General features: G+C 36.5%; 3 protein-coding genes across 15 annotated transcripts in view; 1 reads left to right on the forward strand and 2 right to left on the reverse strand.

The window, feature by feature from the left end:
- On the reverse strand, positions 1–15,401 carry LOC105830647 (dystrobrevin beta). Of its 6 annotated transcripts, none has more exons than XM_036289277.1 (17): positions 15,316–15,401; positions 10,688–10,852; positions 9,896–10,112; positions 9,733–9,815; positions 8,895–9,046; positions 8,700–8,808; positions 8,471–8,637; positions 8,258–8,385; positions 8,069–8,167; positions 7,892–7,973; positions 7,654–7,692; positions 7,455–7,573; positions 6,726–6,891; positions 6,295–6,626; positions 4,650–4,795; positions 2,144–2,260; positions 1–1,540 (listed from the first exon to the last, which is right to left on the reverse strand). In XM_036289277.1, the coding sequence occupies exons 2-17, from the start codon at positions 10,845–10,847 to the stop codon at positions 1,281–1,283; spliced, it is 2,376 nt and encodes a 791-aa protein (XP_036145170.1). In that variant the 5' UTR covers positions 10,848–10,852; positions 15,316–15,401; the 3' UTR covers positions 1–1,280. The 6 variants fall into 6 exon arrangements, with proteins under 6 accessions (XP_036145170.1, XP_012525573.1, XP_012525571.1 ...); XM_012670119.3 differs by having other exon boundaries at positions 7,892–7,916; positions 14,917–15,373; XM_012670117.3 differs by having other exon boundaries at positions 7,461–7,573; positions 14,917–15,373.
- LOC105830646 (collagen alpha-2(IX) chain) overlaps positions 11,010–22,057 on the reverse strand; it is a 20,712-nt gene continuing 9,664 nt past the window's right edge. Inside the window, exons 9-20 of one of the 8 annotated variants that reach the window (XM_012670104.3) lie at positions 21,741–21,848; positions 21,457–21,625; positions 20,343–20,594; positions 19,908–20,086; positions 18,569–18,739; positions 18,253–18,447; positions 17,881–18,082; positions 17,417–17,518; positions 16,950–17,051; positions 16,352–16,519; positions 16,171–16,239; positions 11,010–16,015 (exon numbers count right to left, since the gene is read on the reverse strand). In XM_012670104.3, the coding sequence (XP_012525558.2) occupies positions 15,900–16,015; positions 16,171–16,239; positions 16,352–16,519; positions 16,950–17,051; positions 17,417–17,518; positions 17,881–18,082; positions 18,253–18,447; positions 18,569–18,739; positions 19,908–20,086; positions 20,343–20,594; positions 21,457–21,625; positions 21,741–21,848 (1,833 nt within the window). In that variant the 3' untranslated portion in view covers positions 11,010–15,899. Of the gene's footprint in view, positions 16,016–16,170; positions 16,240–16,351; positions 16,520–16,873; positions 17,052–17,097; positions 17,319–17,416; positions 17,519–17,567; positions 18,083–18,252; positions 18,448–18,568; positions 18,740–19,907; positions 20,087–20,342; positions 20,595–21,456; positions 21,626–21,740; positions 21,849–22,057 lie in introns of those variants that run through there. The other 7 variants (XM_012670106.3, XM_012670105.3, XM_012670107.3 and 4 more) reach the window with 7 other exon arrangements.
- LOC105830649 overlaps positions 20,500–22,057 on the forward strand; it is a 10,924-nt gene continuing 9,366 nt past the window's right edge. Inside the window, exon 1 of the mRNA XM_012670123.2 lies at positions 20,500–20,588. The gene's annotated coding sequence lies outside the window, so the exon portion shown is untranslated. The remainder of the gene's footprint in view (positions 20,589–22,057) is intronic.

Raw genomic sequence — 22,057 nt, forward strand, 5'->3', positions numbered from 1 at the left:
TTATGTATCTATAAATTTTTATTCAGTTTCCATAGGCGCTACATCATTTTCATACGCAAAGAGATAGACAAAGGGAAATTCGGACGTCACATGCGTATATATACACAGGATACTTTGCGGACAGGACATTTAAATATTACAAAACGCATTAGTTTTTATCGATAGCAGTCATGTTTTAACAGTTGAATTATTAATCGAAATATTCTCTTATATCCTAGGAACTGAAAAACGAGTACTTTGTACGTAAGACTAGTTTTGTTCCTCTACTCTTTCGTATTCTGCAACTGTAAATGTGAACAAATTCAAAGTCGTCATTCGAAGCGTTATCTAATGTGTCAGATACTTCTATACTCGTTTATGTATTATTCCTTTTTTTATTTAATAGCTTTATTATTGTACGTCAAGTGCCGGTACGAATGTACAAAAACACACTTTGGCTTTCCAAACCAAGTTTCTGCTAAACTTGTAATATATATCAAAAAATTGATTTAACTGCAATTGCCTTACTGTTACAGTTAATTACTTCAGGTTTGGTCAATAGTATGGTAACACTTGTGCAAAATTTTTTGTATAATATAAATATAACGTCTGCATGAATAAATAATATTGCGAGATGATAAAATCATTTCGACAATTATCAATTATCTTGTTTCAAATATGTACAGATATATAATTCCTTAAAATTAAACTAGTTTTTAAAGCGATGGAATTACAAGATACATACTGTACTTTTGTATATTGCATTTAATTCGCTTAATAGTAATTACAAATAGCGGTAACAATAATAACAACAAATAAAAATTGTAATAAAACGCAAATATTTATTTTCAAGTCGTATTCGTATAGTTATGTGTGTATATATATATATGTATAGTATGTATATGGGTATATATTTAACAAACTCTGACAGTCTTATTACAAATTGCAAATAAACGCAGTAGCAAAATCATTGTATGCTCGCCATTCTACGAATGAATTACAGTACTTGGTTACTTCGTACACATCACGTTTTACGTGAAAATCTTCATGACTTTCGTCAAATACAATTACATCAATTACAATTTGTCGATTTTCGCATCGTCCCTCGACTGTAAGTACCACAAAATGCATAGCTTTTCGAAATCGCACAACATCCAATTTTCAATAAGATTACATTGTATACTAATTGAAGCATTAGTTCACAGCGTGTAGGTGTATGTAATCCGGTCGCATCTTTTTCATTTAATTTCTCAAACTCGTATCTCTGACACCTAATGCTCGGTGCTCCTCGCTAGATCGATTTATCGATTGACCCATCTTTTCATCGCTTCTGCCCAGTTGGATTCTTCCTCATCTTCCTTCTCACCATCTGCCTCTTCTCTCTCGCCTCTCTCCTGCTCCTGTTCGCTAGACAATGTGGCCGATGGTGTTTGCGGTATACTATTACGAGATCGCAATTCCACCAAAAAGTCATTGTCCTGTTGATAACGTCGCTGTAGCTCCTCTCGCCAGGAATTTCCACCGCCGCTGCTATCGTCTCCATCCTCACCGACTTCAAAGTCTATAAGTAGACGCGACCCATTTCAAAATTTAGTCGCACAAATACAGAGATTATTTATTATATTTGTCACTTTTTCGGTTCAAACGATAAAAGATAAAGTAGCATATTTCTATTCGCTGAATTTAATTCCATTTTTCTCTCTGTCTCCCCAAGTAGGTCTCAACTTCGAAGAAGGTAATCATATCAGGGAAATATTATCTGACATTTGCACATATATAGACTTACAATTATAGACGAATAAAGAATAATCATTTATGAAGATATACGACAAAAATTTATAGGACAACTTATCTTAATATTATCGTCAGAAGTATACATCGTAGTGTGTGTGCGTGATGCTTATGAAGATGAACAGAAATGAAAAAATGTTTTCAGATATGAATATATTGTATGTACATATATGTACAGTTTGATATTTGTAAAATTAATGTTGAAAGTACCAAAGAAAAAATTAAATTGAAATATCAATATGAAATTCGTGGATAATGAGCGCTTGAAAAGTTTCGGGATTGTTTCAATTAGAAGAGCGACATTGCGAATATCTAAGGTGCAAATGGAAATAAAAGTAATGAAATTCTCAAGATCGATAGTAGAGCTACTTACCTAACGGTTTTCTGATGTTCATTAGTCCCGAGTTGTGAGAATGGTCCTCCTGGTCTGAGTCTGCAAGCCACCGGGACACATTCACGGGGGGTGCATCACACACATTCCACAACACGTCTAAAGTGTCATTTGTATATTGTATATAGTATATCGAAATGTCTGTCTCGACCGAATTTAGGATTAGGAAGATATACATATGTATATGTCCTTATCGTTATCGAAATACTTATGTATAGTTTCGTATCTATTAATTTCTAATTATCTTTTTATTGTGTAACGCTTATATAAGACTTAAATAATTTTTTAGTTCTAATTATTTATTTTACACTTGTATTAAGGTATGAATTAGTTAGTTTAAAAGTAATTCTGCTTTCAAAATTTTCTTTTAAATTTTACAAAGTAACAGTTAATATATTTGGAATATTATGGAATTGTGAATTAGATTGCTGTTGCTCATCTGTCATCTGTAGTCTTGCATGTAGTGTAATCCGTGTGCTATTCCACTAGGCTAATATTAACTAACTCTCTATTCTAGAAAGAAAATAAATGAAATCGTGTAGAAATGGCAACAGGCAAAAATACAGACTCTGTTCCAATCGTTCGGACTAACTTTAGCACTTAGCCTCCAGAACAGAAGTGATGAGGACGGTTCGTTTGCATCTAAAGATGATGTGTTATATATGTTATATATGATGTGGTATAGCGTTCATAAATTTTTCTCGTTACTTGTTTCATAGAATGCGATGTTACACCGAACGTTTTGGAAACAAACTGTATAGTGAAAATACACAGTATCCCATGTCTATTGCACTTTCTCTTGGTCGCATTAAATATTAAAATTTTAAAAATTCGCATTAATGTTAAAAACTTTCGAAGATAGTATTTTAAATACAATTAATACTAAAATTTAAATGTGCAAGTAGACAGCAAAATTCTGTTCAATAATAATTTCCAGATCAAGTATAAGAAAACATTTTTATATTTCATCAAAAAAACATACTGCAAGTAGAAAGTGTAATATGTTTTAATAGGATTGTGTGTATATTCTGTATTTACATAGTTTGGTACGAAAGTTTCATATGCTTTATATATATATATGTATATATAAAACCATTGTCGCGTGTTATTAAAAATTTGCATAAAAATTGTTTATAATACAAAATGTTGTAAAACTAGATTCGAGAATCACTTATCTCGACATTTTACGATCAAAACAATAGAACGTCGGATCATTATTCACCTTCCTGCAATGAATGTCATACTTACGCGATTTTCCAGAATACAAACGTATATACATAAAAGTGCGACATCCAAGTTCGGTTCAAATGTCAATAAAATATCTTACATATAGATAGAATTTATATAGGTCATTTCACAGATCATATATGAATATTAAAACTAGAAATAGATAAAGAGTCGTTTTTCTTTTTCATGCTATATGATCCTTTTGATGACATAAGAGTATATAAATGTGACGTGGCATGCCTGTACATTCAACTTAAATGTGATGATTGAAAATATTTTAAAGATAAATGTTAATTGAAAGAGACAAATTCTGCGTCGTATTATTTCTTTCTTTTGAGGCTTTAAATCGAGTAAGAAAACAATGAAACATACGTACGGTGTGCGAGACATTACCATCTTGAAAAATTGGAAATATATCTTTTTCTATTTTATATGTTAGAATGTGGCTAGATGAAAAAGAAACGTTTTTTATGAAATGGCATGAAACACTAATTAATATATTTATATAGTGTAATAGTAGTGAGAGTGGTAATAGTAAAAGTAGCAGGAGTAAAAATAGCGATATAATAATAAACAGTGTATTAATGTGTAAATATGATTTTGTTGTAAAATACTACGCATGATATAGTAATGCAGATCAGTTTATCTATTGCTCACCTATTGCCTCCGAGACAATTAAATTTGACATATTTACGGCAACTCCATTGATATAATGAAATCGCTTAATAATTCATATTACTAACATGCTATCAGCTAAAAGAACACGGCAATAAATGCTAATATACTTTGTAGCTAAAAGCTTGCAATATCAAATTGATCTGTATAATTCATGACGAGAGGCGTTATTACCTCTTAAAAATTACCTTCTCTGATTGTAGGATAGTAAATACCTATATTCTGGTAAATTAATATACCAACTATGCATTTAACATACTATCGCGGAAAATAGGCTGAGCGCATTGTGTAATTATACTATTTAAAACTATAAGCACAATTGGACGTAGCTTTGTCAAACGAATTTTTGTCGGTATTGAGTCTATGTATGTGTGATGGAACTTTTAGAAATAATTTTAGAAATTCTAAAAATATCATTCATACACTATATTTAACCGTAATGTACATTTTTCTTTCAATTTTTTCTATCATATTAGTATCGAGGAATATTTTCAAATAAAATTTTTATATATCTACGTCCAATTAATTAATTATTATTATTATTATTATTATTAGATTTTATATAGTGCATTGTTATTTAACATACCTGAATTTAATTCCCTCACGAGTGTTGACATGGCATTAGTAACGCTGTCGGCGGCTACCAGTAAGTCGTTTCTTAAGGATCGGCCCAAACTATTATTGGCACTGCTGGAGCCGCTGCCTGGTAAGCTGTTTGTCCTGAACGCAGACCTGACATCGAAAATCTCTATTTTCTTGGCGCGAAGCAATTTTCAAAATAAAAGTTGTTTAAACAAAAATTGCGGCATGCAATTTTTATTGCACAAGCATTATTCAGTCTGCTTAACGTAATTCTTATACATTCAATTTGCTATAGTTATTCGCGCGACCAAGGCATATAAGCGTCTATCTACAAAATTTTTAAATTAAAATTGGCAACTCATCGAATGTAACAATACACACATGCATGATTTCAGGAAGCTGATATTTATTGGTGTCTAATGTAATGATATAATCTAACTGTAATCTAACAAAATTATATCAATATGGCAAAGTTCTGAACGCATCGCAAATGATTCATCTCTTGATCTATTAAAGTATTTGACTATTACAGTACTTGCAGGATGATATATATTTACATATCGCAACGCTTGCGTAATAAATACGAAATAACAATGTTTTAAGGGTGAATGGATAGATTTTACACAAGCTTAGCAAAAAAGGAGGATGGAATGGGTAACTTGTACGCGTTAAACTTATATTCAACGCATCAGTATTTTCCTTACAGGATAGTTGCTTTTGTACTGTACATAAAATGATATATTTAAGATGACTAAATGGTAGCAAACTAAAAGGAGAATACTCGCGAAAAAAACTTACATCTCGAACCCAATAAAACTTAAAAAAATTATTTCAAATAGGGTTAAAAGCGACATGACATGGGATATACAAATATCTACTATATATATTTATAAGTTGATATAAATCTGACGATTTAAGTAACATCTTATGAGGTACTCTCACTTATTTCGCGCTAGTACCACATTGCTCTTAATACTAGCTTAATTAGAAATCGCTCATATTCGCATGCAGGAGAATTTAAGAGCTCTCGAGCTAAATTGTGAAGTAGTCGTATACTGTGCAATAATATTTCTATGCCAATTGCTACAATAATGTTAAGAGAAATCAATTTTTTAATAAACACATGATCGGGGTATATATATTTTAATATAATATAATAAGTGATGAACCTGCTTTTCGAGCGTTTCTGTTTCAAAGTTGATTTTCTTTTGCAATACAAATCATTTACTTGATCGATAATAATTTGGAAGGATTAAGTCCAATGTGACGCGTAGCATAAAATTACTGTCTTCAACATGTCTTCAATATATAGATAAGTGATATTTATGTAACATTCTTGCGAATATCGATATTCATATTCAATTAGCTGCACAATCTGATTATGTACCTACATTATTAGATTGTTTTTATGTATATGAAATGTACATAGATTTCTAAAATTCGCTTGGAATGTCTAAGTGAACAAATTACTAACTATGTAATATATTAGTCTGCATATATATATATATAAATCACGTGTATACAATTATGTATCACGCATATTTGTCCGTTTATAATTTTCTCTGTCTTTGTTCCGCTCTTTTCGCACTGTAGAAGGTTCTATCCTTTCCATTTATAATTATATTCTCTCTTTGTGCATGCTTGCCTACCTTACATCGCCTCCAACGCATGATAAGCTATCTGGAATGGGATTCTGTATCGTGCCGAGCATAGCATTGCCTTGCACGTTAGCCACTGTCGTTGGTACGGGATTTTGATAGCTCTGGGACATTTGTTGCGGCATTTGCTGCTGTTGCATTTGCTGTTGTTGCATTTGTTGTTGTTGTTGCTGCTGTTGCTGTTGTTGAGGTGTCGTAGACAAGGGTCCGCCAGGAGTCGGCGGTGCCGATCTACTGCTCGGTATGGCACCGGGTGGCAAAGGCGGTGACTTGGTACTTCGCGGCGAACTATTCGGCGTTGATCGTGGTGATGCTTGATGATTCTATCGTAATAAATTGCATTATATTATTAATTGTGTTTTCTCAGTTAGTATAATTTAAATTTACCATTTCTGAGATTTGTAAAATGTTCATGAAAGTACCTTAAGCATTTTCATTAAACCTTCCAACTGTACCATTAGCTGCCTTCTGGAATCTTGCAACGTCGCTAGATGTGTCTCCAGTTCGTCCTTTCTCTGCCTCAAAGCTCGTAATTCTGACATTAACGCAGGATTTTCTAAACCTGCAGCTTCAATCTCTTGTTGCCTTCTATAGAACGAGAATAAAACACTTATTAAGAAATTGTTAGATGTAATTTAATAAGAAAGTGAAATATATCATGTACAATCTTAGAAATGTAATAATAATATATTCCACTTTGTTGAATATATCATTTTAAAAGCGTTGTGATTAATGTGTGATTAATGTATATGAATGTATTGATGTATGAATCTAATGGGAGTATGTATGTCAAATTCGAGAGAGACAAAAACGTCGACGAAGTCGTTTAAACTCTTATGAAAAAATACTATTGGATTTGCGAAAAAAATGTTGGAATTCATAGTGTACATATTAAATTTGAATGTAGCATTTCAATAATTTCTAATAATTTTTTCGCGAATTCGAGTATTGTTATATAAGGAAATGTAAGTTTAATCGGTAATATACAAGTATGTATCGTTTCTCTTTGTTTCGTTGTTGTGTAGGCTATGCAACCAAGGTGACACAAAGCGAAACAGAACGTTCTGAACATGCGTGATCCTAGGATGGGTCAACAGGATGAAATCGAGGTTTAGGTTTGATATTAAGGAATATAAACGACACAGGTGTACCTTAACCTTGCTATCTCGCGCATTATTTCCTTGTTCTTCGCTTCCAGCTGCGATATAAGCTCACGCTGCGCCCGCGACGCGTCCAATGACGCCAGGTTGACATCCGACGGTGCTCGACCCTGGAACCAGGAATATCGTCCCGCATGAAACAATCCGTGAGGCGAATTCTGTAGTAGTGGTCTAAATAATATGTACTTACCGCTTGATCTGCCTGGGACATTCTGGACGCGGTACGAGGCTGTCAACGAGGCAGTTGTGAAAATTAATACTAATGCCAGAGAGTGGCCACAATAATGAAAATGGTAGAATTTAATTGACTTTCACGGCTTTGCAAATTTAACGGATTAGGATAGTAAGAACACTAGCGCTTTAATGCAAATTATAGTGACTTTCCAAATAGCAAGCGTAAAATTGTATGTAAATGTTAAAGGACTTACCATGGTCCTAGCTTCTTGTGCCAACCTTTGTGCATATCGTGCTATTAATTTATGTTCATCGTCCACTCTTGAACTGTCCATACTGGACAATATACAAAAGGAATAAGTAAAGCATGGCGTCTGCGCGCAAATGGCAAAGGCAAATAAATTGTAAATTAGAATTTCGTTCAAACTTACCTTCTCAGGGTCGAACGACTGTCCATTGAACCCGAATCAAATGGAGCCATAAATCCTGGATCTGGAAAACCGTTGTGAGATGGTAAAGGTGACGGTGGGCTGGAACGTAGGAATTTATTTGGATTGTAAAATTATGTTGAAACACAAAGAGCAATTATAAAATTGTATTCGAGCAATAAAGATACTAACACAATATGCGACAAATCTAACGTCTTCTCAGGTTGTTCCGGGAATCGTGGTAGACTGTTCTTCCCTTTCTCGGGAACGCATCTGAAGCTCTTCCGCAGAGAATGGCCAATTTGTTTGCTCGGTGATTTCTGTCAACGCAAATTGTATTCTTAAAAAGTTAAATGACACAAGATGATAAATAATTCAGTGTATACACATAACAAAAGTACGTACGAAACTGCTATACTCTCTCGTTTCGTGATCATTATTGTGTGTTCCTGAAACTTTACCGCGCCAGAAACAGTCTTGACATAGCTGGTACGAATGGCACTTCTGACATCTGTATCGGAATCCGGTGAAGTTCTCCTTGTGACACGCATCGCACATAATAGGATGAGCAACTAAAAACACGAAAGTTGACGTGAATCTCATTCGCCGAGCAATTAATTTCTCGTATAGTTACCTGTTTCCACGGCCGCCATTCTGTGATATAACGGCAACCAGATTAAGCAATGTGGTCCAGGATCCGACATAAGTGTATCCAGGAAATCGTTTACAGTGACTTTGGAGTTCTGCCGCATATAAAGCATTATCCGTTTAGTATGGCAACGCATTATAATATTTACTCTACTAACATATACATACAGTATGTACGTACCGCCGGAAAAATGGAATTAGCAAGACCATCGGAATATCCGAATGATGGAGACTCGTAGACTGCCGCGGTTAAAGCTAGAACCTCTTTCAGATAATCGGCGAACCTCCAGTGTATCATGTGCCCGTTGCTATCGGATATTTGCGAATATATATCTGTTTGTAGGATAAATATTAATGAACATTAAAGAACTTGACTCAGTGATCGATTAAGGCCGTATTCATAATTGATTCTTATTTCAAAACTGTCTCAAGTAATATTTTGAGATCCCTAAGTAGCTAACTCATATAATTTTAAGACAATATTGTTTATTATTAATGCTACATATTTTTGTAATATGTGTATAAAAATAAAATTAGTATATATAATATTTTTGATATTATACGATTTATCATCAATAACAAACGGAATGAAACGATGAAGTCTGTTTAAGATAATTATGCATTACACAATAAAGACAAAGACTTAAAACATAAAACATTGTCTTATAAGTCAAGTACTACTAAGAGCCTTAGAAATAAAAACCAACTATGAATACAGGTCTAAGAGAGCAAAAAAATGATTTGCTATTGCTAACGGCTTAAAGCCATTCTGCAATAACATAAATGTAGTCGTAAGTAGTTGTGGTCTTATAAGGCGCAGTTGTATTGTCTATTTCTATCAACATAAACTTTAATCTGTTTTTTCTTATTTTTTAAATTAAAAAAAGAAAAAATTAAACCAAGATTATCTAATAGATAAGACTAATTGGCACTGTTAGAAATAAACATACAATTGCATTTTACAATCAGTCACGACTACATTTACGTTGTTGTAAATCTCATGTTATTATGGCCCTTACATCGAAATTTGTCCATGAGTTTTCCCGCGCACAACGTTGCTAGAGCCACTTTCACCGAGAACACGGATATCTTATTGTTCTCCCTAGAAGAAAATCGCACGTTTAATTAAATGCTGCTCGTGTATAACAGGTATAGCGGTTGTTTTTATCTTATCAAGCATACCCGCTGGTATAAGCGGCTAGTAGCCAGTTCATCAACAACGCCGTGGTAGCGTCAACTTTGGACTGCTGCGACACCGGGACTCTCTTGTTCAGTGCGTGAAACAGGGAAGACAGTAGTGTTTCGAGTCTGGACACTCCCAAGGTACTCGTCGGCTCCAATGTGTTCAGACCGTTCTCTCGAAACGCCTCGATCACGTTCCATATATCAACGTTGTGCACTGCGCAAAACCATGCATGCGTTATTAAAAAGGTACATACCTTGACATTTACCCTATTAACATCTCTTTATACAAGATTAATTAATTAACGCAAGCGTGAAAGCCACGTTCGCTTTAAATTCCGACGCCCTGACACAAAGATAACTGTTAATTGTCATTAACACAGTCGCGTAGGTATGAGAAAATTAGCGTTTCTGAACTGCGAGCCTAAAGATCTTTGCCCTATTAATCATGTAGAATATTTCAACGGTCCATGAGTTCGAAAACTTTTATCCATGCGACATATCGCAATAACAATAACATGATTTAAAAATTGTAAAACAAAAACTTAGCAAGCAATAATTCAAAACAGTGAAAATAAAAGTCTATAAATCAAGCTGGATTTTATTATATTATAATGAACGAGTTTCTCTAAGAAGCCAAACTGATCAACTTCGCTTTTTATAAATTTTTTAATTTTAATATCAGAATATATTTATAATTATTATAATTTCAATTTTTTTACATCTTATAAAGCGTGTTTTGTTTCTAAAGTGATTTGAAGTAATTATGTCGAAGATGAGAAATATACTTACAATGCACTTTTTTCTGTATGAATCTTAGCTTGCAGGCGGTGCGGTACGACGCGAATCGTATGGTGTCGAAGTTCTGCTGTCGCATCTCCTGCAAAAGCTGCAAACGGCTCGTCTCGCCGCTGCTCCCGTTTCCCGATCCGCCAGCGCCTTCCTCTGCCATTTTCACTGCGAAAAACGAACGGATGATGATGCACCTCTTCACCTGATTGGTAATTACCCGCACGTTTCAACTCCGCGATCGCTTCTAGCGGGCGTCGTTTCGCAACACGAGCAGTACGATCCTGCGCTCGAGACTGTGCGATGTTTCTTTTATTTTTTTTCCCGTAGTTGTAGCGGTAAATTTATGCGCAACATAAAAGATCGGCAAGTACGCTCGAAGCGAAGGTCGCTGGAGTGACTAATCGCAAATTCATTAGCGTTTTGTCACGTGCATCTCTTTGAACGATTATTATGTAGCAACTATATGTCTTACGATAACGTGACGCGGTGTTATATTTGAAATGAAATAAATAGCTCAGGATATATTAATACGCGCGTCTCGCATCGAAATAGTGACGGTTCCCGAAATTAATCGTTAAATTTGATCTTTCGATTGAGCTCGCGTAGAATAATTTATGAGGCCGCGGCATCCATTGAACGTCGCTCCTCATTATTTCCTCTATTAGCTCTAGTTCCAAGTAATACATTCCGCGTCGCGAGTCGATGAAACACTCCGTGCATACGCGTAGACACGCGTGGATACGCAATCAGTCTCAGGCTGCTCTTAATTCGTAGCTCGTAAGACGCGCGTCACGTTGCGTCGTGACGAGAACGAGACTGTTCATCGTCGACCTAACGATCCAACGACGGACTAGAGAGAACTAATTAGTAATGATTAGAGAGTACACGCCATGTATTTGTCTTACGGAAGCGCGCCACGTGTCATTAGTATACGTTTTCAACTAGGACTTTGCGTACGAATGTAGCTGTGTAAGAACATTTCTAATTCATAATTACAATTTTTAATTATAACTATATCATAATTTTATTGATACTTTTACAAATATGCATGTTACTTCTTATCTTATAAGAATATTTACGTTAGATATCTATTTTCTTTCTCTGATATTTCAAGATTAGAACAAACTCAAAAGAAAAGTAAATTACATATGTATTATTTATTTACACTACTTGACAGTGTTCATAATAGCTGATAAGATTAAATTGAAGAGGAAATACTTGATTTCAGCTCGTTTTTTCGTGAGAGATAATTTGAACCGCGTTAATATTTACCTCTCCCATGACAGACGTTATATAGACTCTTTTTTACGAGGCTATATATGAAGACTGTATTTTCGGGAAAAGAATTAATTCAAGGTTGTTCAACCGTGATGATATAATCCGTAAAGGATTGACCTAGTTAGAAAACGTCGATACCCCAAGATGTAATTGATTTAGAACCGATCGTTCATCTGACACTTTTTTTCAGCCACTAATTTCCTCGGTGTTTTTCGCCATTATTTTCTTTGCATTCAAAATTTTTGCAACGTAATAACTTATTTGCAATACGATAATTTTGAACGAGATAATACTTTTAAGATAAAAATGAGATGTTAGCTTTAAATGATGTAAGATTCATGCCAGAATCCAGGACAGTATTCTACTTATAATTTCATATGCCATGTAACACGAAAACATTTGAAGAGACTCGGAGAATGTACATCTACATAAAATACACATTAAAATACATGATTCATAAAAGTCATAAGTAGAATTCCATCTTGAAATTAACTGTAATTATATCGTATAGGGTAAGCTTAAAATAATTTTAACAAGAAATTGATTTAAAAATTTTTATTAAATTTAATGAAAAATAATTCTCTTTTCTCTTATAATTTTCAATGCCTAAAAATTTTTCGAACATCTCAAATATTATTTAAAATAAAAATAAGTTAGCTCAAGTTATATTACGCAGAGTAATTACAAAATCATTTTAACAAGAAATTTAATACAAAATTATTATTAAATACAATAAAAAACAATTCCTCCGGTCTTTTAATTTTTAGTGCCTAAAAATTTCCAAAAACATTACAAATATTATTTATAAAAATAATATTTTGTTCAAAAATATTTATGTTAATGTTTTCTTCCGGAAAATAAAGACGAATTGCAAGTATTCATCTTTATGGACCGCCGCCTCGTCAATTTAGCTATTCTCAGCAATTGATCGAGATCATAGACCGGAATAGACCAATCAGGAAGCAATGAAAGAATAATCGGCCGATAGCCCCGGCAGAATGAGGGAACTAAGCGCAGATACCTAAGTTTGAATCAATACGATAAGTGGGCCAGGTGGGGGGAAATGTAAGATCGGCCGAAGAAACGGTGGAACGGCTGGGAAAGGAACACCGGGCGGCCGCCGCGGGCGCGTTTGAAGGAACGCGCGAAACGGAGCGACCGGGAGGTGCGGCCAACTTCAGCGCGCATCGTGGAATCCCTTTAATCTGACCGACAATCGGAGCCGCGTAAAACTGGAGGAAAGGAATCGAAATCAGCGCGATCGAGACGGCGATTTCTCCTCGGTTTACGTCAGTCATGTTCGAAACATCTTGCGAAGTTTACTATCGAGCTTTGGAAAGCGGCACACAAGAAGTACGCGCTTTTCGCTATTTTTTCTCTCTTTTTTTTTTAATTTCAAATTTTGATATTTATATGATTTCAATTTAACTTTATAATTTGTCTATAGATACGTCAATTATTATTTGATTTGATTTATTTTACTACAAGTGCGGAAGATATAAACGATATTATCTTGTGTGGTAATGAATGAAAGCAACAAGCTCCGATTTGTTTGCGCGGGGAACTTTATAAACCACGCGCTTGCGCGCGGCCTGAAAGGAGAGACGAGATTTTCCTCTCGGTGACGTTTAAGCAATCAAACTCCGATTAATCTTAATTAATTTGATACCGAATGAGACTTGTTTATGTAAAGCGACATTTTCAATTACATAATTTATTATCTCTAATCTCTCTCCCTCTCCTCTCTTGCAATAAAAGTTGATAATCAACAATAAAACATCGTTGTAATAGTAATATAATTTGCCGATTAAATTAACGAAAAGTTGAAGTCGTTCTTAGGCCTGTTTTTACCAGTTCTTAATTTTTTCTAATTTTTAAAACTGTAATAAAATAACAAGCAAGTTAAATAGAGCTTAAAGTTAATCTGCATTGATAGAAATTATCTATTTCTCGATTTTTATCTTTTTCAAAAAATTTAGAAAAATATAAAGAGAAAGTTAAGTAAGATTAAAGTTAATCTAAATTATTAAAAATGGACGTTAGCCGGGTAATCCTCCTCTCAATTAATTGCACCACGCGGACGTTCTTTACTTATGCAATATAAATATCCTTCAATTAAAACAAACACGCGCTAATTAAAATTCAACATTGAATCGGCAGAACGCGGCGGCGGCATTCTCTCGTTTCTCGCTTTGTCCGGCGCCTAGTATCTCGACAGTTTCTATTTTTTCCTCCCGTTTTTAATTTAACGTTACATATCCCGCAGAGATCAGATACGCGCGCTTAATTTCCCCGATCAATTTCAAAGGCGGACGGCGCGCGTCAATAAATGATGCCTCTCCCGCGGTTGCCCATCAATAATTCAGCGTCTATCAGTATCAAGCTGTCACTTAATGCGCGCGGTCCCGCGTTCCGAATTCGCGGTCGAGAGTGCCGGGAGGATTTCGCAGGGGCTCCGAGCACACAGGGGCGAAATATCGACGTTCTATCTCGACGGACGAAATTGTTTTGGAACTTTTGCTCGGATCGTTACGTTCGCAATTAGATGAATTTTTCAAGCGCATTAATTTCTCGAAGGGTCCAGGTAGAATGATCCCGAGCAGTGATCGTTAGTAGATAATTTTAGCGTGACGCATCAATGAGGTTTCGAGTTGATCAATTAATTTCTTTTTTATTTATATAACTGTTATTTATTCATATAACTGTTTAATCAAGCGGCAGCGTTTTCAATCCTAGGTCGCGCTACGATAACTTCAATCCGTCTTTTTTTTTCGCTCTCTGCGGTGCTCGCAGAAACGTGACAATTTAAAAAAATGTAAATACATATTTCGGCGAGACAAAAAATCGCGGGAGGTTGTAAGGATTGAAAACGGACCGCCTCGCGGCAGCCTCCGCGGGCACCTAACCTGTTCTACCGGTCGGTTTACCTATCTGTCTACCTGCCTACCTACCTGAGGCGCTCTCTGCGCGCGTGTCTTCGGCGAGAGGAAAAAAAGGGTACCGACGGGGGCGTGGAGTCGTCGTCCCGTGGAAGGCCACCCTCGCACCTTACCGCTCACCACGCTCACTCGTCATTAAATCGCTAACGGGGACGGATCGCGATCTCTCCCCGAGGGATAGAGTAAAGGTAGGGGAGGGGGAGGGAGAAGGGGAAAACGAGACGCCCGGCGGTCTTTAATCCGAGAGAGCGGCCGCGCTCTCTCTCTCTTACCGGACGGACCGAATGCTCGTTTTGACAAAACGCGGACGAACGAACGTCCGCCTCGCGGTCGATACGCTTGGTGTGCACGCGATTGGCGGCCGCCGATCCGGACGAACCCGGTGAACGGAGGCGAGACGCGGATTCCTACCCGGTGGCCCGGGGACGACGTCACAGTAAACAAGCCCGCCGCACGAATCCCGATCCGACGCACGTCGCGGCCATCACTGGCACGTCGCTCTGGCTGATCTCCCCCCGGACGGTGGCGGTCCGATCGCCCGAGAGACCGACCTCTGTGAACGGAAAGAAACGGGGGAAATCGGACCGCGGCGGCGCGCGCGACTCGATTTGAAATCTCCTACTTAATTTCTCACGAGAATCGCGTCCGCGCGGCGCGGATATTTAATTTTCAACTTTACAGAAGGTTCAGCGGGAAAGTGACGGATCCCGCAATTTACTGAGAAGCTGTTACAGCGAAGCAAGCTTTTATTAAATAGTACATGGAATTCGAAGTTAATTCTAAATTTTAACCTAGTGAAATGCTAGCTTTACATTGGCAGTGCTCCGTAAAAGAGATTTTTAGACATTGAACGAAATTATAAAAGTACTTGTGTCAGAAAATACATCGAATAATAATTTTTTTAATTGTTTCGAGGCATTTCTCTCTCTCTCTCTCTCTCTTTCTCTTTCTTCTTGTGCTTCTTTTGCTACGTAGAAATTAGTTCTTACAGTTGTTCAAGGACCTTTCTCATTTCCACGATTATGAAAGTAATTGTTGCCAGGGTAATTGCAGAGTTCGCAATATCCAGGTGGTCCTTGAGCTCCTGGCGGTCCTCTCGCGCCAGGAACACCTGTTAACACGAAATTTGCACAACATTTTAAACAATATTTGTAATCATAAAATGATTACAAATATTACAAAGTCAAAATCATAAAGATTTCAATTATTCCATTAATTATCTTGAGAAAAAGACTCTGTTTCTTATAAATATAATAATCCTTTTACCTGGTCTACCTGGTTCGCCTCTGTCTCCCTGTCTTCCGGGTAAACCGACGCCGTCATTACCAGGAGGCCCTGTCGTAAAATACAATACAATCACTACGCACTCTCTATTCTAAAATCTACGTAATAATTTCTCGACGCTATCTGTGCGATTAATTTTTTAATTATTATAATATAATTTAACCTGGTGGCCCTGGTTGGCCAAGTGGACCTTCCAAACCAATTCCCTCGGGACCTCTATCCCCCTTTTCCCCACGTTCACCAGATGGCCCCTGCGGACCGATGGGACCTTGCGAACCCGGTAAACCGACGAATCCTCGTTCCCCTGGCAAACCCGGCGATCCCGGATCACCTAAATCAAATCGGAAATGAAATTAATTGTGACTAATTGTAAGAATCACAATTGCTGCAAATAACGATAAACGAATTTATAAAATATGAAGGCGTCATGCTTTAATTTTTGTTTACATTATCTGGACGTCAGTGAAAGCAAACATGAAGAGCAAGGATGAGAGAGAGAGAGAGAGAGAGAGAGAGAGAGAGAGAGAGAGAGAGAGAGAGAGAGAGAGAGAGATACTAAAAAATAGAGAACGGATTTATGTGCTGCCTTAAAAAAAGACATATCCACTTTAATGCATTAAAAAAGCGTTACGCCCGATGAGAGGCAAATGAAATTACTCGATTAATTTAATTTTTGCATGCGTACGGCAAAAGTGTCCATTAGTTCAACGGGCCATTTTCCAGATATTTTAGAGAGTTATTACGTTCCGAGCGATAAGTACCTGGAATGCCCTTCTTTCCGGCTCGACCGGGACGGCCGTGTCGAGCCGGCCCCGGTAAACCGGGTAGCCCTCGTAGACCCTCTGTTAGTTCTTTCAGTCTCTCTACGACACATGCCAATAATATCATTATCGTTATGGGCGTAACCGCGACATCGGGACATTAATCCCGAGCCGATATTATTAAGTGTCACGTGATTCACGATGAGTCACATCATTCGCATATGCTATAGTTCTATATAGGAACGTGAGGGACGATGATATTTCAAGCGTTTAAATGATGGTGTTACGACAACTTGTAACTCCGTTGTCATTTGCTAAACATTTCCTCTTGAGCTAGCTTCTGTTCTACGTCCAAAATTCTTCTATAAACTAATAAGAAATCCCATTATGGAGCAGTTGATATTTAATGCGATTAATGCCGAGCACAAGAAAAAAGCGATTTGATGATTCTGATTCGGAGGGTGTACCTGGGCGACCTTGAGGACCAGGTAATCCAGGGCGGCCCGGACGACCCCGACCGGGCAGACCAGGTGGACCTTGCATTAGTGCTGCCATTTCGGTCATCTGTTCTGTATGCATACAGGGTGACAATAAGCCGGACAGCATCATGTCCAAAATCGAAACATAAAGACGTCTTGTGTTCTGATTTTGGATATGCGTGCTGTCAGGGAACGAAAAGATTACATCACACAATTCGGGTATATTCCAGAATTGACGACATCGCGCGTTTTCAATTCACTTGCGATCATTTCATAAGAAAATGCAGCTGTCGCCTAAACCTTGATCAAAGTTAACTGGAGTTTAATCAAACTAGTTTGATTTCTATCTCTACTGCGAAAACAGAGAAAGTCGATAATTAAAGCATAATTAGTTAAATTTTGATTAACTTTAACGTTAATGTTTAAAAAAATAATTTGCAGTTGAAAATTACCTCTCAGAACACTGGCGCAAATATCGCGAATTTCCGCTTCGCCTATACTATGACCTGGCAGACCTTGAAGTCCGGGTAATCCTGTTGGACCTCTATTTCCAGGAGGACCTTGCAATCCTGGCGCTCCGTCTTTACCAGGCATTCCGGGCGGTCCTATTTGACCTTCCGGTCCTCGTTCTCCAGGAGCTCCTTTTTCACCTGGCTAATCATTCGAGAATTTAAGATTTATTTATGTACAGTTACCAAATTAATTGTCCGAATGCAGAATTTAAAAGTTTATTTTATGCTAAAAATTTATCAAATAATTAGTTTTGTGATTGCATATTTTTAATTATATTTTCTAGATTTTTTTCTTTTAAACAAGATACTTACTATGCCTGGAGAACCTGGTGAACCTCTAGGTCCTTCGAGACCAGGACTACCAGTGCTACTAAAACTATTGTTTACAGCTGAAAAACCAGAAGGCCCTGGAGGTCCTGGAGGCCCTATCGATCCTGGAGGACCAGGTAGACCAGGTCTTCCCTCTAATCCTGGTATACCTGGTGTACCTGGTGAACCTGTTAAACCCTAAAAAATTAATTGATACGATAATTAATATTATTTTGAAATTACATAAGTTATTTCATAAATATGCATAGAATTGACACAAATCACGTAATATTATAATACTTTTTACTTCTTTTCTTACCGAACTTCCAGGTAGTCCGCGAGATCCGATAGACCCTTGTTCGCCCTTTTCGCCTTTGTTGCCCTTTTGGCCTACTTTCCCATCGTGTCCTGGAAGTCCTGGTTTTCCCGCAAGTCCATCTAAACCTCGAGGGCCTGGAGAGCCCGGTTCTCCGCGTAATCCTGGAAGTCCCTTATTACATGCAACAATGAATTATTAAAAAATAAATTATTTTACATAATATAATAATAATAGTGGTATAATTATGTGTATACACAGCACAGATAAAAATATTTATTAAAATAAAATTTAAAAAATTTTATTTGATTAAAACATTATTTGTTTGTATACTTATAACTAAATACGTACTCAAAATAAATTAATACATTTTGTTTATTAAAAGAAGTATTTTTTCAAATAAAAAAAAATTATTTATTTAGTAAAAGAAATTTAATAATTGCAACAAAAATCATCTTATATATAAGAAAAAATAGATTGTTGTGAGTGAGATACACTCACAACGAAAACGCAAAGCGATAAGGTGTCATTTGACACTCGTCGCGTACAGTGTCGCCTGGCCATCGCGCTAGACATCGCAACACCGGCTTACATACCGGGCGAACTAATGTCATAAAATTAAGACCGTAATTATCACAATATTACTTATGAGCCATCTACAATGGAGTGTTTTAGTCGTAACAGCGCGAAATCCACGACCAAGCTGTCTACAATACAGATGACATAGCAGTAACACACAAGCCAACTATCATAGAGAGGCGACCGAAAAGTAACCCCAAGGTTCATCGTAAGCACGCACCGAATTGGCTCAATGTCTGCTGTAGGCCGTAAGCAGTAAGGCAGTACGAAATGAAAATATTTTCTATGACTACTGCTACGGCCTACGACTCTCCATTGTAGATGGCCTTTTAGACAGCACCTATTGTCTAAGCGTCTGAACCCGGGTCCAAAGTACGTGAACTTGGAAGAGCTTACTTAGCTACTAGCCAAAATAAAGAGACCGCGAAAAGGGAGTGAGGCGAGTCAGTACCGAACAAACCACCATCGCGTGAACACTCAATCAGTTGTAATATAATGAGAAATACGTATAGTTATTTTAAAACTTCAACTCAACGTGTTCCTGAGTGACCTCTCCCGAGGCTCAAGTTCCCGGCAGCGATCCCAAAAAATAGTGGCTCTACAACCCGAGGACCACAACAAGATATTACTTTAAAGGTATAAATATTTTCTCGAATTTAATCAATTTTTTTTTTACTTATGAAAAACACATTTAAAGAAATACATTTTTTTTTATTCTAACAAATTTCTTTCTTAATGTATAAATCCAAAAATAATAAAGTACCTGCGGTCCTGGTAATCCTGGTAATCCATCCTTTCCAGGATCTCCAGGTGGCCCAGGAAGACCTGTCGGTCCGATTTCTCCTTTTTCACCTGGTAAACCATCATCGCCAGGAGGACCGACAGGTCCTTCTGGGCCAGGTAATCCCGGTATGATGTTATTATTCGTCAAGCCTGGCGTGCCTTGAAGAATAACAAATATTTCAATTACAAGTTAAATATTAAATTTAAGCTCGATCAAAGCTTTAGGAAAGCAATAGAAAAAGCGAAAGAGAATTAAAAGACTAACAATGCTTGTTTTTTATCTCTTTCATCTGTTTCATATTTTATCTTGTCATTTTTTATCTCTTTTAAATATTTCATATTTAAGTTACATCAAAAATAATAGAATTATTAACGTATCAATACTTGTTCAATTTTGAATTAACCAAGTGCAAACCTTCTCGACCGCGTTCTCCGACATCGCCCTTCGGACCCATTTGACCAGGAGGTCCTGGCAATCCTGGTGGACCAGGTAATCCTGGAGGCCCTCTTATACCAGGAAGACCCTGTGGCCTTGGAATGCTAGAAATATTCGTAAATACAGTGTCACCAGGACGACCAGGAGATCCCGGAAGACCAGGAAGGCCTGGTGCACCATCACGACCGCGGGAGCCATCTAATCCCGGATATCCTCTGTCTCCAGGTTCGCCTAAAATTGTTAAATTTTATATTAATGTAATCTAATCTAATTTAATCTAATCAATAGATTTTTATTTAACCTTTTTTTTCGAATAACTTAATTGTCTCCTTCTCGAGTTAATCTTTTAAATATTTAGTAGATAATAAATTTTCTTAATAAAACTTTTTTCTCTATTGCGCAATTAACTTTGATTCATAAAGCACTTATAAGTACATAATTTTGACTTATTTATCGATGCGCACATATTACCATAGATTACAATAAATTGATTTACAATGACTGCGAATGAACGCATCTGGGTCAACGATACGTATAATACGTCGCCTGAATCGTTTAATAGTCGTTATTTGAATCGTGACTTTTTATAGTGTATAATGTTAAAACGTGAGAGATACGGTTGATTCAAACATCTTACTGCAAATCAATATCTGTGCAGATCGCTGTCTCATCTTGTTATGATACATTTGTGATAAATTTTCAAGCAATTTTTAACTCAATTCAACATATGTATTTTTCATGTCTTTAAAAATGATTCATTGCTTATTTTCTACTAGCAAATTATTCATAATTAAAATTTGAAAGTGAACATTATGTAAGGTCATTATGCTCATTTCGACATAATCAGTATAATGGTAGACGGTAAGTTAATTTAGACATTAGAGTTACCACGAGTGCATTAATCGGACATCCGTTTCGTCATATTCTTTTGCTCTATCGCCGACACAGAATAACGCAATTATACATCTCGTCGCGATTTCTAACGAGATCGAATTACATGGTCGAGCGAGTATTCAGCGTTCCACGAGTGGATTTAATCTATTTTAATTGGCTTATCTGATGTTCCCTTTCTAAAGAGAATAACATATTGTACCTTTTTCACCCGGTTGTCCTTGAACCCCGTTGTCCCCCCGTTCACCTTTGGCTCCTTTCTCGCCCTTATATCTCAGCGATCCAAGAAAAAAGTCACTCGTATTTCCTGACGGGCCTGGAAATCCTCGAGGACCTTGATCTCCTTTGAGACCTGGGAATCCCATATCACCCTATTAAAGAATAAATTGTTGTTTAATTTTCAACCTAAAATTATGTTTTATTATTGTATAAAGAAATTTTCTAATCATGTGTCTAATCAAATACAATCTAAAAGTAAGAGCTTACTCTTTCACCCTTTTGTCCTGGTGATCCTGGTAAACCTGATGGTCCCGGAAATCCGATAGTTCCTTTCGGACCTTGTGATCCTGGGAAACCTCTTGCACCTGGAACTCCCTAATAACATACATATTTTATTTTATTTTCTTTGCATACATACTGCTTATTCTGTAAATATAAAAATTATTTAAATAATTTAAATTATACAAAATATGTTATTTCAATTAATGCACTTGAATTTCTCTGAAATCATTCAAGATATTGAAATTCTGTTTTTATGAAATTGTATTTTTAATAAAAAAAAGATTTGATTTTGGAATAAAATA

This window comes from Monomorium pharaonis, chromosome 7, assembly GCF_013373865.1.
Source record: "Monomorium pharaonis isolate MP-MQ-018 chromosome 7, ASM1337386v2, whole genome shotgun sequence".
In the NCBI taxonomy this organism is placed as follows: Eukaryota; Metazoa; Arthropoda; class Insecta; order Hymenoptera; family Formicidae; genus Monomorium; species Monomorium pharaonis.